This window comes from Hippoglossus hippoglossus, chromosome 23, assembly GCF_009819705.1.
Source record: "Hippoglossus hippoglossus isolate fHipHip1 chromosome 23, fHipHip1.pri, whole genome shotgun sequence".
Classification (NCBI taxonomy): domain Eukaryota; kingdom Metazoa; phylum Chordata; class Actinopteri; order Pleuronectiformes; family Pleuronectidae; genus Hippoglossus; species Hippoglossus hippoglossus.
The window spans coordinates 5,039,493-5,052,682 of NC_047173.1; the positions used below are offsets into that span (position 1 = coordinate 5,039,493).

Consider the following 13,190-nt stretch of genomic DNA (forward strand, 5'->3'; position numbering starts at 1 on the left):
AAGAAGAGCTGCTACAATCAGAGAGGCCGGCAGGAGAAAACTTTGTGTTCCCACAATGCTCCAGCACTTGTCCTTTATTAGCAAATTAAACTAGCCTTACTTTTACTGTAGGCGTGATCACTCAATCATGATTGGACCAAAGTAGTGACATTGCACTTACAGCTTGCCCTAAATGTCCTTCTTTACAAGTATTAAAATGTTAAACGTGCACCAAGTTACTTCGGCCACTAGGGGTCTCTCAACCAAAACGATAACAAAAGACCTAGTTTGAAGATCTTGTGAAGCCGTGTGGGATCATGGGAGTTGTTGTTTTCACCAGTATTACCAATCTACGCAAATCAGACGCAAATCATGTTCACACAGTTGAATCCATGTTACGGCAATGAATAATCGTAATCCATAATGAGTGACCGATACAAACAGTGGAAGAAAAATAACAGCAAAATGAAACGTTAAATTAAATAAAATTGGGGATTTCTCTGGGTTTGAGCATTGTCCGAAAAACTTTGGATAATGTTAGTACACAAGTCAACCAAATATATAACATAGGTGTATTTGTTTTTAGAAATTTTAATCAAGAACTGTTGCATATTATATCGTATAATCGTGAAATGAAAACATACTAAATGTACTGGGTGCTCAACAGGCGGCAGGTGCTGCTGTGGTTAGCGGGTTGGAGCGACGGCTTTCCCTTTTCAGGATACGAAATTGTGGACATTTTGTATCGTGGTTGCGGTCTTGGTTTGAGAACTGCTACAAAACGATTGAGAACAGGTTTCACAACTTGAACGAACCCTTGTGGTTTAATGTACTGTACGCAACACACAAAATGACTGTGGGGGATCAGCAGCATCGGCTTGTTAACTTCCCCTGCCCCTATTCAAGACGCTCGCCGACCCCGTTTCCTCAGCACCCACAGCCCTCCAACGCTGGTCTCATTAGAGGGAGAGAGAATTGCTTACTATAAATATTGGCTCTCAGAAGCCTAACACACCACATATTAGCCTATATAATGCTGCTATGCTGAGACAGCGGCCAGTCAAACAATGTATCCATCAAACTTTAATGGGCCTATGGTGCGTCTGTAACCCAAGCCACAACCGAGGTCCCACGGTGCTGAATCTTTGGCAGCAAACAGGCAGAGGAGCAGTGGACTGTTCTCTTCACAGTAAATACAAAATATAGTGTTTCATGAGCAATTTGTGAGGGGATTGTTTCTTTTTTGCCATCCCCTGTCCCCCGTAGTGATAAGTGGAAACTACAAATCCAGGAAACATACACTCAACTTACAAGCTGTACATTAGCAGTCCATCAAGCTGGCAGCTAACTAACAGCTAATAATAGCTACATAAATAAAAGCAACGCTGACTCTCCCAGTCCAGACATGCTGACCTTTGAGCACTTCATAATGTCAGACGGACCATGTGCCAGCACATAATCAAACATTCACTAACTCTGCATCAATACAGGGAGTATTATTATGCAATAGATTATTTCCCTGTATTCATCATGATAAGTAGGTTTATGGGATGTTGAGATTCATGCTCCTGATGTCCTCCATGTACACAGACAGTACATCCTATAATGTCCCACAGTGGGAACAAGTGTAATGCATGCATGCTGCTCTGGACTGAAACAAAAAACGGACAATATACAAAAGCAGATATCAAAGATGCTTCAGTAGAGTTTTTAAGGGTTTTTCTCTAGCAGAAGGTAAATAAATATAAATACCAGTTACTGAGTAATTTTAACACACTTATTTACAGACATCAGACAGGCAACAACATCAGCATTCATTTAAAGAATAAACAAAGTTAATAATCACGTTCAGTTGTTCTATTGGTGTTGTGGTGAGTGTAAAATGACCCAGGTCATCCCAGTCTCTCAGTTTCAGATTCTCGTTCCGTGTACAGTACATATCCCATCAATAATTTAAACTCAACAACCCACTAGTTTTGAATCAGGACCTTCAGTATTTGGAGCAAGATGCTCATGAATATTCCTGTGTGTGGAAGTGAGTAGGCTACGCGCCTGTTTTCAACATGTCAGATACATATTTAATTAACATTTCATATCTTGTGCCGTTCGTCTCATTGCCAGGTTGCTGCTGGTTGTGAACAGTGGTTAGGTCACTACTTACTACAGCTGCTTTCAGACATGCACGTTACTCTGGATATCCTCTGCACCTTCTCCAGAGGAGGTGTATGTATGAATGCAAATGTCCATATAAAGTCCGCAGAGAGTCCGGACGAGATCCTTTGCAATACTCACCACAAGCAAGTGGGGGGGTTGATGACCTTTCTAACATGCAACAGATGAAACGATTAAACAAACTAAAAGAAAACAAATATCTCAGGATGAAATAGAAGCGCCGTAAGCTTAGAAGACACAGACGAAGACGTCAAACGACTTTGTGGTTATAAGAGCCGATGCCAGTGTCTATGTGCTGTAAACAAAAACACGCAATTTCTGCAGCAGAATGAATATGTTACATCTCTCCTCCGCCTGCTGAACCACTCCTCGCCCGAATCCTCCGAGGATTTCTGTGTTGTTGTGAACGCTTCTGGGCAGAGAATCTCCTGCCGCTTCGTTAATGTGCGAAAGACAAACTTCAGTTCATGTCTAAGAACGGTTCAAGTAAGATAGTCTTATGTAATATGATAGTGATACATCTAAATCAGTTGCTGGATTTGAAAGGATCTGGATTTGATGAATGGATCCACACTGGATTTTAATTGGATCAAAACAGTTGTATCATGTCTTCTGTGGCTCTAAAGGCTGCTTTCTAGAGTATGAATGTGTCGATGCCGCAATGTCCATGGTCCTGTTCTAGTCAAGGACCATGTCATAAATCTCTCTCTCACCCTTTATTGTTTGTCAAATTATGAGAAAGAACGATGTAATTAAATGCAAACTGGCCTGGGCGGTGCAAAGATGTGGCCTTGCGGGTTCAGTTGATCCAACTTGAGCGAGACATATGTACTCATTCATACAGGGATGAAAGAAGGAGACAATAAAAAACGCTGAGTTACGACTCCACTCAGAGTCTGAGCTGAACAGAAAAGACATACACAGGGAAACTTGTTGCATCCACTCTGCTATACAGCGTACAAATAAAGACGAGAAGAGAAGAGAGTAAAATGGTGCAAATAGCATGGACGGCACAAACAATCCTACAGACAGATTTGTGCAAACGACAGACAAATAAAATTTGCTTTGTCTTTTTGTCTGAACACAAAGTTTTGACAGTAATAGTGAAGATCACAAAATCCCTTTTCAGACCCAATTTTGTGGTAAATTTCCAGAGACCTTACAGATGAAGAACACAACAGAAAATAGTCTGGGTCAGAAGCATTCACAACAACAGGACAATATCTGGAACATTCAGTTGAAGGATGGCGTCTGGGTGGGGCATGCAGTAGGCGGATATGATGTATAATTTCCAATCACATGTTTTTGTCTCGCTGTCTTTCCAAGATGAAATCTTCGTCTGCGTCTGCTACATGAGTGTTTCCTCTTTTACATCCTGTGGAAATGAGGATCCATACGCCCGCGTGAGTTAGAAACGTCATTAGCACGCCCACTCGCTTGCTATGAATTTTCCAGTCCAGACATTTTACTGGGGAGCTGGAGGCAAAAGTTCTGGAAAATGGGGCGTGTATAGCTCACCTGGTAGAGCTGCCCCCCCCCCCCCCCCCCGGGTTCGATTCTGACTTGAGGCCCTTTGCTGCGTCTCAACCCAATGTCCTGAGTTCAGTGCATGTCTGAAAGCAGCTAAAGTGACTCGTACCTCAGATTGTTGACAAAAATGAAGAATGGGACGTCTAGCATTGAGGGAAATGTAGGCTCCTGCGTTGCTGGAGCTAAGGATCAATATCAATGACTTAATGTCAGGATGTTTTTCCTTTCTGCTTCAAGAAAAGTGTGATGCTACATGCCTCATTAAAATACAATTATTTGACTCTTAATTACTCATTCAATTACCCTGCAGTGCCCCAGCATCAGCACCAGGACATATGAGTACGATTTAAATACACATAGAATTAGGTTTTGTAAAAAGCTACTTGATTGTGGGTTTCTACTTATGTCAACATATTTTCATTCGATAAATGAGGACATTTACTTTTTTTGTGTGCTGAGTTGGTATGACAGACAAAAACAAAACAAATATTCCAGGCTAACAATATGGTTTCTTTCGTAACTCAACCCAGCCTGGAGATGCTCACTCTGATTGACAATAAAAGATTGGAGGGGGGGACATGAAGAAGAATGGGAAGGTGTGGGGGTGTGTGATGTGTTGCCAAGGGGATTGGGTGTCAGTCACTTGTGAGGAGGGATTGTTCGTTCCATCTGGATGCACCCATCATGCCCTGGGGGGGGGGTGGATTGGGTTGGGGGGGGTTATATTTTTCCTGATGGCAAGCAGTGGAGATTTGGTGCCTGCTGACCTGCTGCTGGTGACACAGTTGCAGCGCACACACACATGCTCACACACACACACATGCTCACACACACACACACACACACACACACACTCCTCACAGTGGCATGACCCATTGCTGCGTCTTACAAGTCCTACATCACGGAGGGTAAAGAGTGTGAGACACGCTTACAATCAGGAGAATGGGGGACACCCTGCAGAGCAAATGAGACAGTGTTGGTTTGTGTCAAGGTCAAATGCCTGTATGGTCACAGGGAACTGCGAAAAAAAGAGATGAAGCGGCGCAAAGAGGAGAGTGAGTAGGACACAGCAACAAATGAGAGAGAGAGCGAAAGGGAGAGAGAGAGAGAGAGAGAGAGCACTGCAGCAAAAACACATCCACTCCGGAGAACAAGCTGCGTTTGCTTCAAGACAACTTGACGACACTCACCGTGTGAAGGTGGAGAGAGGAAGGGAGGCAGCTTCACACCTCAGAGGGGGAGAATAAAAGGTGAGGGGGGGAGGGCTTCCCAGCCGAGCCGCAGCAGACGCCAAAACAGCCAGAAGACTCTTCCCCATTCGCACACTCACGCACACACACACACACACATACACACACACACGCACACACACACACACACAGCGGTCACCCCTCTTCCCCCCCCCAGCCCCAACGCGCAAATGACCTCTCTAAGGGAAACAAACAAGCGCAACGTCCCACGAGGGAAACCAGCATCCCCACTTTTTACTCCTCACTCCTCATCAGTGCTTCGGCCGATCCATCATCCCTGCACACACACACACAGACACACACTCACACAAACGGACGTGACATAGTGAGGATGCTGACACCAGGCAGCAGAAAAGCTCCCAAAAAAAAAATACAAGCTGTCAAATCTTCTCTGAGGGAAAAAAACACACAAGCATGAGCATGATGTTTACAGTGACAGAGAGAGAGAGGGGAAGAGAGAGAGACAGGGGGAGAGAGAGAGAGAGAGGGTGGGGGGGGGGGGGGGGGGAGAGAGAGAGAGAGAGAGAGAGAGAGAGAGAGAGACAGGGGGGGAGAGAGAGAGAGAGAGAGGGGGGGGGAGAGAGAGAGAGAGAGAGAGAGAGAGAGAGAGAGGGTGAGAGAGAGACAGAGAGAGAGGGTGAGAGAGAGACAGAGAGAGAGGGAGAGGGGAGGCGCATGCTGCTCCGTGGCATTCCTAATCAGTTTTTCACTGGCAGCCAATCCGAGGTCAAGCTGCTCTGACAGCGGCCAATGAGAAAAAAGGGCTGGCTGTGTCAGTGTTGTCGTCGCCCAAAACAATGACAGTTGGCACTGATCACAGTATCAGTGTGTACCTCTGATGGAGGCTCAAGGGCAACACACATGTAGACACACACACACACACACACACACACACACACACACACACACACACACACACACCATAACGCACACAGATTTACTTATAAGTACATTTTATGGCAGCAAACATTTTACTGCAGATTTATTAATATGAAATATTGTTATGTGGTTGATGTGCTCTGTTACACGTGACATCTATTGAACTTGTGTCTGTCCTGGGAGAGAGATCGCTCACACGTGGCTCTCTCTCTCCCTGAGGTTTCTATGTTTGTCATGCTTTAGTCGAGGGAGGGAAGGACAGAGGATGTCGCAACTTGTGAAGCCCTACAAGGCAAATTGTGATTGATGAATATGGGCTATGCAAATAAAATTTGATTTGATTTAAATTGTATAACTATTTATTATAATTTATTACTGACATGCCTATATGTCAGTTAAAATATGTGTGTATATGGTCAGTGTAGTCATTCCTCATGTCGCTGCTGGGTCTGAGGAGAAGCCTTTATAAACCAGATTCAATGGAAGTGATGGGACACAAAAGCCATAGGTGTAAAAAAAAACATTTCTTAGTTATGGCTGATATGAAGCTTCAGCAGTTTCGCGTGAAACAAATTCATCTCCCAGTGTTCAAGTCTTTAACTTAACTCTACTGCAGCTCAGTAAAGACACACAATCTACAACAAGTGTTCCCCACTGAAAGGGATAGCTCACCGAAGAGAATTCTAAGTCACTCATTATCTACTCACCACTATGCTGATGGAGGGGGGGGGGGGGGGGTCTGGTCATCTGGACAAGTGCAGACATGAGAATGACTCTATTGATTTGTTTCAGAGTAACTGTTTTTTGAGAATATTAACTCTGCCTAAGGCTTATTGTCGAGGCAAAATGACGAACTTTGCCTAAGAAAAACTTCAAGTCCCATAATGCACCACCAGCAGGCCAGTGCAGGCTGCTCATTAGGACTTGAGTTGGAACACCTGTGGATGAGGACCCTCAGCAAACGTCTCAGCAGAGAGAGAGAAGCAGGAGAGAGGATTCAGATCATGGTACAACCAAAGAAGCCACTGGTACTGTGACAAGACTTTTATTTTGATGATTTAATATTGGAAGCGCTGCTATCGTCATGAATGTTAGGATGTCTTGTTTGACGAATTGTGAAATAAGAACCAGCAGCACACAGCACACAGGCACAGCACACAGGCACAGCATACAGGCTGCATGCATACAAGTTTGGCTTTTTGTTTAGGTGTACTTAGGTATTTGTTAAATTTATATATGTGTTTGAATACTGTTTACATTCGTTCATTTACGTACACTGTAAAAACATATTTACTTTATTTATTGGATTGAAGTTGTTGGAAAATATTTGTATAACTTCTTGTTCTTTTTGTGTTTTGAAGGTTTTCAACCTGATGAACCAACCAGCAAACAATGAACAGATAAGTCAAAATAAACATTGAGCTGTGTTGAAAAGAGTTGTCCCGTGTGTCCTTTGGGGGTAATGTACCAGGCCATTGCAAGTTGGGCAGGAGTTGAAGGAAAAAAACCTAGGAACTTGACTGAACTTATTGGAAAATATGCATTTCAATCACTCCAAGCTGATCTGGGTTTTACAAATGGAAACATTAGTCTGCTGCTCCTGATGCCTCTCGTTTAAAAAATGTATTTCACTAAACTTCACGTACTTGTGCTGCTGTCGCAGAGCGTCTCCTGGCTCGCACTGAAGGTGGGCAGGGGGGTGATGGACAGCGACGCCGGGCAGGACACTGGCTCGGGATGCTCGCCGATGGGCGGGATGGCGGTGGCCTCGGAGTGAACGCAGTCCGGACTGGGAAGATTGGGACCACTCGGTGGGAAAGGACTCTTCCAGTGGGAGAACCCGATAGCCACTTGGCCGCCGAGCTCAAACCCTGCAAACGCAACGCCATCAGAGCAAAGAAATGTGTGAGGTATGTTAGAAAACGAACACACATTTTTCAAGTGTCAAAAGAGTAATAACATTAACATGTATGACACACTAAAGCATCAAATATTTTCATTTGTGAAACTGAGCTATACATATGTTGGTATTTTTGCAAAAAACAAGAACAAATACCATTAATCAATTGTCAAAATTGTTAAAAAAATAATCAATTAGATTAATTATTTTAGCTCTAAAGGGAAACATAACACCAACAACTATGGTCTTCTCTATTGTACTTGATAGGGTTAAATATGGGATTTTTCTTGTATTTACAAACACAACTCTGTCTCTTTTATGATGCTGGGAGACAAGAAACAGTCAAAAGTATGACTGTAAAGTATTTACCAATGTTGCCCTCTAGTGGTAAAGGCTGTCAACAGCATAAAGAAATCCAACTGAAGGTAAGGTGAGGTCATTGCCCAATATTTTATTGATCGTACACACAGAACAGGATTTGCTTAACAACACAACAAATGTGATGTAACTCATGAAACACAAACAAACTCATCTCCTCTCATATTTAGCAGGAAGAAATATACAAGCTGTCGAGAGAAAAGCATATATTTTAAACTAAATTACAGCTTTTAATCCCATGTTTTTGTTTCAGTATGAAGGAATAAAACAGTAAATCTGAAATGATTGATATAGTAAGTGAAAGAGAATCTCGACAGATATTTAATATCCTTCTTTATTCAAACCGTCATTGATACGGAGAGACGAGACATTTTTAAATTTTACTTTGTTAATAGTATTCAATTTTCAGGAGGGGTTTTGTGTTGAGACCGGTCAGATACATCCGATGGCTGTCTTAAGAAGCCTTGTGTTTCCCCATTTCAGCTGCCAGAATATTACGTTTATATTTGTTTCGTTACTGCAAGTTTCTGGTCTTCGTTCCCGTGTTCTGCCTGAGTTACCTGTGTTTCTACATTATGAGACTATGAGAGTGTTGGACTTCTGCCTGTTCTCCTCTGGATTAGTTTGCTTCCCTGGTTTTATTTGCCCGAACGCTCCATTAGACTTTGTTCATTTTTTTGTCGGTTCTTCTTAAAGGCAGTTGACTTTGTTGATTGCAGGTTTTCTCATGGTTCTCTGTAGGTTTCTGTCACATAAGCATTAAACCTTCTAAAAAATGCTGTGCGAGTGAAATAGTTTGGAATCCTTTAAATCGTAGGTGACATAAATCATCTACAATTATACTGAATTAATTAACATTTGTCTATTTAATTACGTCATATAGTACTGTACTGAATTAAAGAATGATTTTCAGTCTGGGATTCAGTGACTGCCTTGTCTATGTGAGTGCCTACGTAGACATAATGTCTCGGGATTAAATTTGCTTTGTCACGTCACCCTCCTCTATTTCTATGATTTGTGTTACTCTTTAGACTTTGATCGGGTATGAGTCAGACTCCAGAACTCATAGACTTTGACTCTACTGGGACTTCTATGCAGTAATATGTACATTTTCTTTATCCATAACCAGCAGAGGCAAAGTATAGATCAGACCATACTTTGAATTAAGTATGTGTGGAAGTTAAAATGAAAGTTCTGTGAATTAGGACAATGCTGAGTTGCATAATATACAGTACGTATAAATGATGAGATTGATTTCCTGCACACTGCTGTTATGTAACACACCAGGGGGCAGGTGGGACTAAGGAAAACACCCCATCCACCCACCCACACACACACACACACACACACACCTCCTGGTTTCCCGTGAAACACAAAGCCCAGCAGATTTCGGAGGCACATCAGCAAGGAACAAACACGGCCCAATCAATAGCAGAGTAGAGGAACGTCTGGCTGTCTCTGAGCCTCACACCACACATTCAGCTGAGGAAGACGAGGGACGATCTTCATCTGAGCTTCACATCTCATCTCTGCTGTTTTACTGCCTTCAATTCCCTAAAAAGAATAAAGGGGTTTTCACACCGCGGGGGTGCAGGCGCGTTAGGCTGGGCGTCCCCTGGAATAATGTTAGTGCTCAAGTCAGCACTTGCAAAAACTGGAGCAGTGAGATCTTTATTGTCCCGGAGGGGAATTTGTCTAGTACAACACTTTTTAACAAGATAAATCTTCTCTCTCTCTCTCTCTCTCTCTCTCTCTCTCTCTCTCTCTCTCTCTCTCTCTCTCTCTCGTGAAAGTTTGCAAACAAAAACAGTCAAGGAGTAAATTCCATACAAAATTCTCAGTTTTTACTCCTTTACAAAATAGAGACCTCTCCAATTTACAAAAATATCTGTGCATAAACATTAATGAAGATTTGACAGATTTGAAGTATCCTTTAGGCGTGCTCCGTCTCCAGCGGTATAGCGAAGGAAATTTTATTCAAATGTTGCTAAACGATGACTGGTGCTCAGAAACGTGTCGCATTGCAATTTCCCAAATGACTCACTTCAACCAACTGTTTCATCTTTGGCAAGAAACGTTGTGTTAATGTAGGACTCTATCAAGCTGATTGAGGATAAAAGGTTCTCATTAAACTGATTGGCCGGCAGCCCATAAAATAAAATTATAACAAACATTCCTTCTTGATGGACGCTTACAAGGCTGGAGGATTTTAGACTTCCAGAAAAGATCAAATGAAACAAGGCCCATTTGGTTAAGAGTCATTTTGTAACTCTGAAGTCAGTGGTTTGTACTGAAACTCTGTCCAGGTAGGTAGAGTATGAAACAATTTTAAAAAAGCCATTAAATAACTTAGCTACATTCAATCCATTTCAATTCAATTCAATTTTATTTGTATAGCCCAAATCATAATATACATTATCTCAAGGCACTTTACATAGAAGTTCAAGACCTTACATTGAGCCAACAATCCCCAACCTCCAATGAAAGTGACCTGAAATGGCAGGTTGGGGGGGGGGGGTGGAGGTGGTAATCAACACCTGGCATCCATCCGGACGACCTCCAAAACTCACGGTGTGCAGCCGTTCAGGACGTAGTGTGTTCTAAGCGATATCTGTGTTGCAGTCATCAGAAAAATGTGCCCACGTGGCTCTCTGAGGAGAGCGAGGCCCAGATATGTCGCACCTTCACTTCCCCGCGCCTTCGGAGGTAAGAAAACAAACGCAGGTGCAGGTATCTGGGCCACACGTGTGACGAGTCTGAGGGGAGTTTCAAGAGTAATCACACAGGGAGACCGGTGGAAGACCTTCATGTGGAGGGAAGGATGGCATTATGGGAAAATAAACTGAGTGTTAAATGTTTCCTCTCGGTTTATAAGTCTGTGTGTTTGAAACAGTGAATGTGATCCAGGCATTCTGTGCTGCTGTAGCGTCCCTGCAGTGAAATACTACACTTAGCGATTAGATGTGCTTCAAAAGATGGTGTTACTCTTCAAGGTCATGAGAGAATAAATACCTCAAACTAATACAGTTATCATGTTTTATGACCTTTGTGTCTCCAGAGGCAATAATGAATGTGTATCCCACTTTTTTTATGCAGCCTTTTATGAGCTGACATTGTCATGCCTGCAGTCGCACTATGGCACAGAACAGAAGGAGGGTGCTGATCTCCTAAAGCTTAAAGCAAGAATTGGTGATCCTGGAATAGTTATAGCAAGAGGAGGCTACATTTTGAAAATATGCAACGGATACATCCCACCCTCTCCCATCGTCCTCTCGTCAAGGCCACGCCCCCCAAAGCACATGAACATGCCAGAAGCCGATGCGCTCGCTAACTTCGTCTTTGCTGCAGTGGTGTATTTCTCTCTGGCTTGTAAAGACTCCTTCATGGGCAGGCAGGCAGATCGATTAGTGACAGAGAGGCATGACGACCATTCGTTTCATTTATTCAGAACGGTCGTGTTAATTACAGTCCTTCAGGGGACCACCTTTTTTTTCTTTCTTTTTTTTCAGACAGCTTTATTTATAAATGTCTATCAGGGCGAGAAGAGGATTTCAACAAATAAGATGTTTCAGAAACAAATTACCAACCAGAGCTTCAAGTAATCATAGTGTCTGGTTTCTGTAAATGGACGAAGTGAAAGCTTTATAGAAAAACAATCATGCATTGTGCTCGCCAGCATTCTGAATGTGGGCTTGATTTGGATTTAAAAAACACGTGATATTAATAACTGCTGACAAATCAGTCCTCTGCAAGGATGAACTGGTCCATATCAGCAGATGTGAAGAAAAACAGTAGGTTGTTGGCTGAGAAAATGAAGTCGTCACATAAAGACTCTTGGTCAGAACCCCTTGGTGTCACTTTTTAATAAACTGGATAAGCATCTGTATGAGATGTGTCGGGAGTGAGATATCGCTTCTGCTGGCAGCGTTAGGTCTCTTTGGTTCCTGGGTCTCATTTAGTCATCTCAATTATTTATTCCCTCTTGCAAAATGACATTCTTCACAGGACTGTATTTACTGTAGCAGCAAAGTTACCATCATTTACAAGAGAAATGTGCAGGAGTGATTTCAGCGGTGTAGGTGCTGCAGTGCAGTGTGACACATTAAGACAGAGAGAGCTAGTAGGTGATTTTTTTTTCTTTGAGGGAAACTAAGACGTCTATAAAAGTTGACGATAAATGTCTGTTTTATATAAAGTCCAAAGCTCCCTTGATATTCTTTTGTAATTCAGACAATAAATCTGATAAATCAAGAAGCACAATATCAGCACAACCCTAATAAGTTTTACTGAAACATGAATTTAATCATTTCCAAAAATACAGAAACAGAACAATTAAGCATGTCTCCTGACAATGTATCTTGACTTATTATAAAATAAGAGAATTCAGAGTAAAACAAGCCTATAGATTGAGCTCAGATGTATGAATGTGCAGCAGTGATCTGTCAGTGCTGCACACATTTGGGTGCATCTGATAGTTTTCATGTCATCCTTCACATTAATCCCTGCCACGGGCTGGAGATTAGCTCCGTCCATCAGCTGCACAGCTGCAGTAAATTCCGACTACATTGAGAGACGGTGGAATTAATGGACGATTATAATCGCTTAGGACTTTTAAGAACCTACAGTGATGCTGACTAGTATTTTCCTCTAAAACAAAGGCCGGGGCTTTTAAAGCACACGAGGCCCACTAAGTCTGCTTGATCTCAAGGTGCAGGGCAACACTATAGATTGTTTCTCTTTGTAAAACCAAGAGGGTGAATCTCAACGGTCCAAAACTCTCCCTCAGCACTTCATTAGTTTTATTTATTTATTTATTTATTAAGCACAGCGAGAGGAGAGGAACACCTGCATGCAGCAGCAGCATGCAGCAGCAGCATAGTGGCCTGAGCTGAACCCAAACTCTTCACTGTCACAGCCTCCAGCCTCCCTCACTAACCCGACTCTGCTGGGATATTCATCGAAAACATTTCACAGGGCGACATCTGAATACTGCAAATGGCAGGAGGCTGCAGTTTTGTGACAGACAGGAAAGTTATTTCAGACAGCTGCGTCAACAATGCATTATTTGCTGTCCGAAACCCCTGATATACAAATAAAGTTTG

General features: G+C 42.6%; 1 protein-coding gene across 3 annotated transcripts in view; it reads right to left on the reverse strand.

The window, feature by feature from the left end:
• Positions 1-13,190, reverse strand: part of LOC117757084 (anoctamin-4-like) — a 68,769-nt gene that overhangs the window by 27,171 nt on the left and 28,408 nt on the right. For 2 of the 3 annotated variants that reach the window (XM_034577834.1, XM_034577833.1), the window contains one exon: positions 7,457-7,681. In XM_034577834.1, the coding sequence (XP_034433725.1) occupies positions 7,457-7,681 (225 nt within the window). Of the gene's footprint in view, positions 1-4,871; positions 5,374-7,456; positions 7,682-13,190 lie in introns of those variants that run through there. The other variant, XM_034577836.1, reaches the window with a different exon arrangement.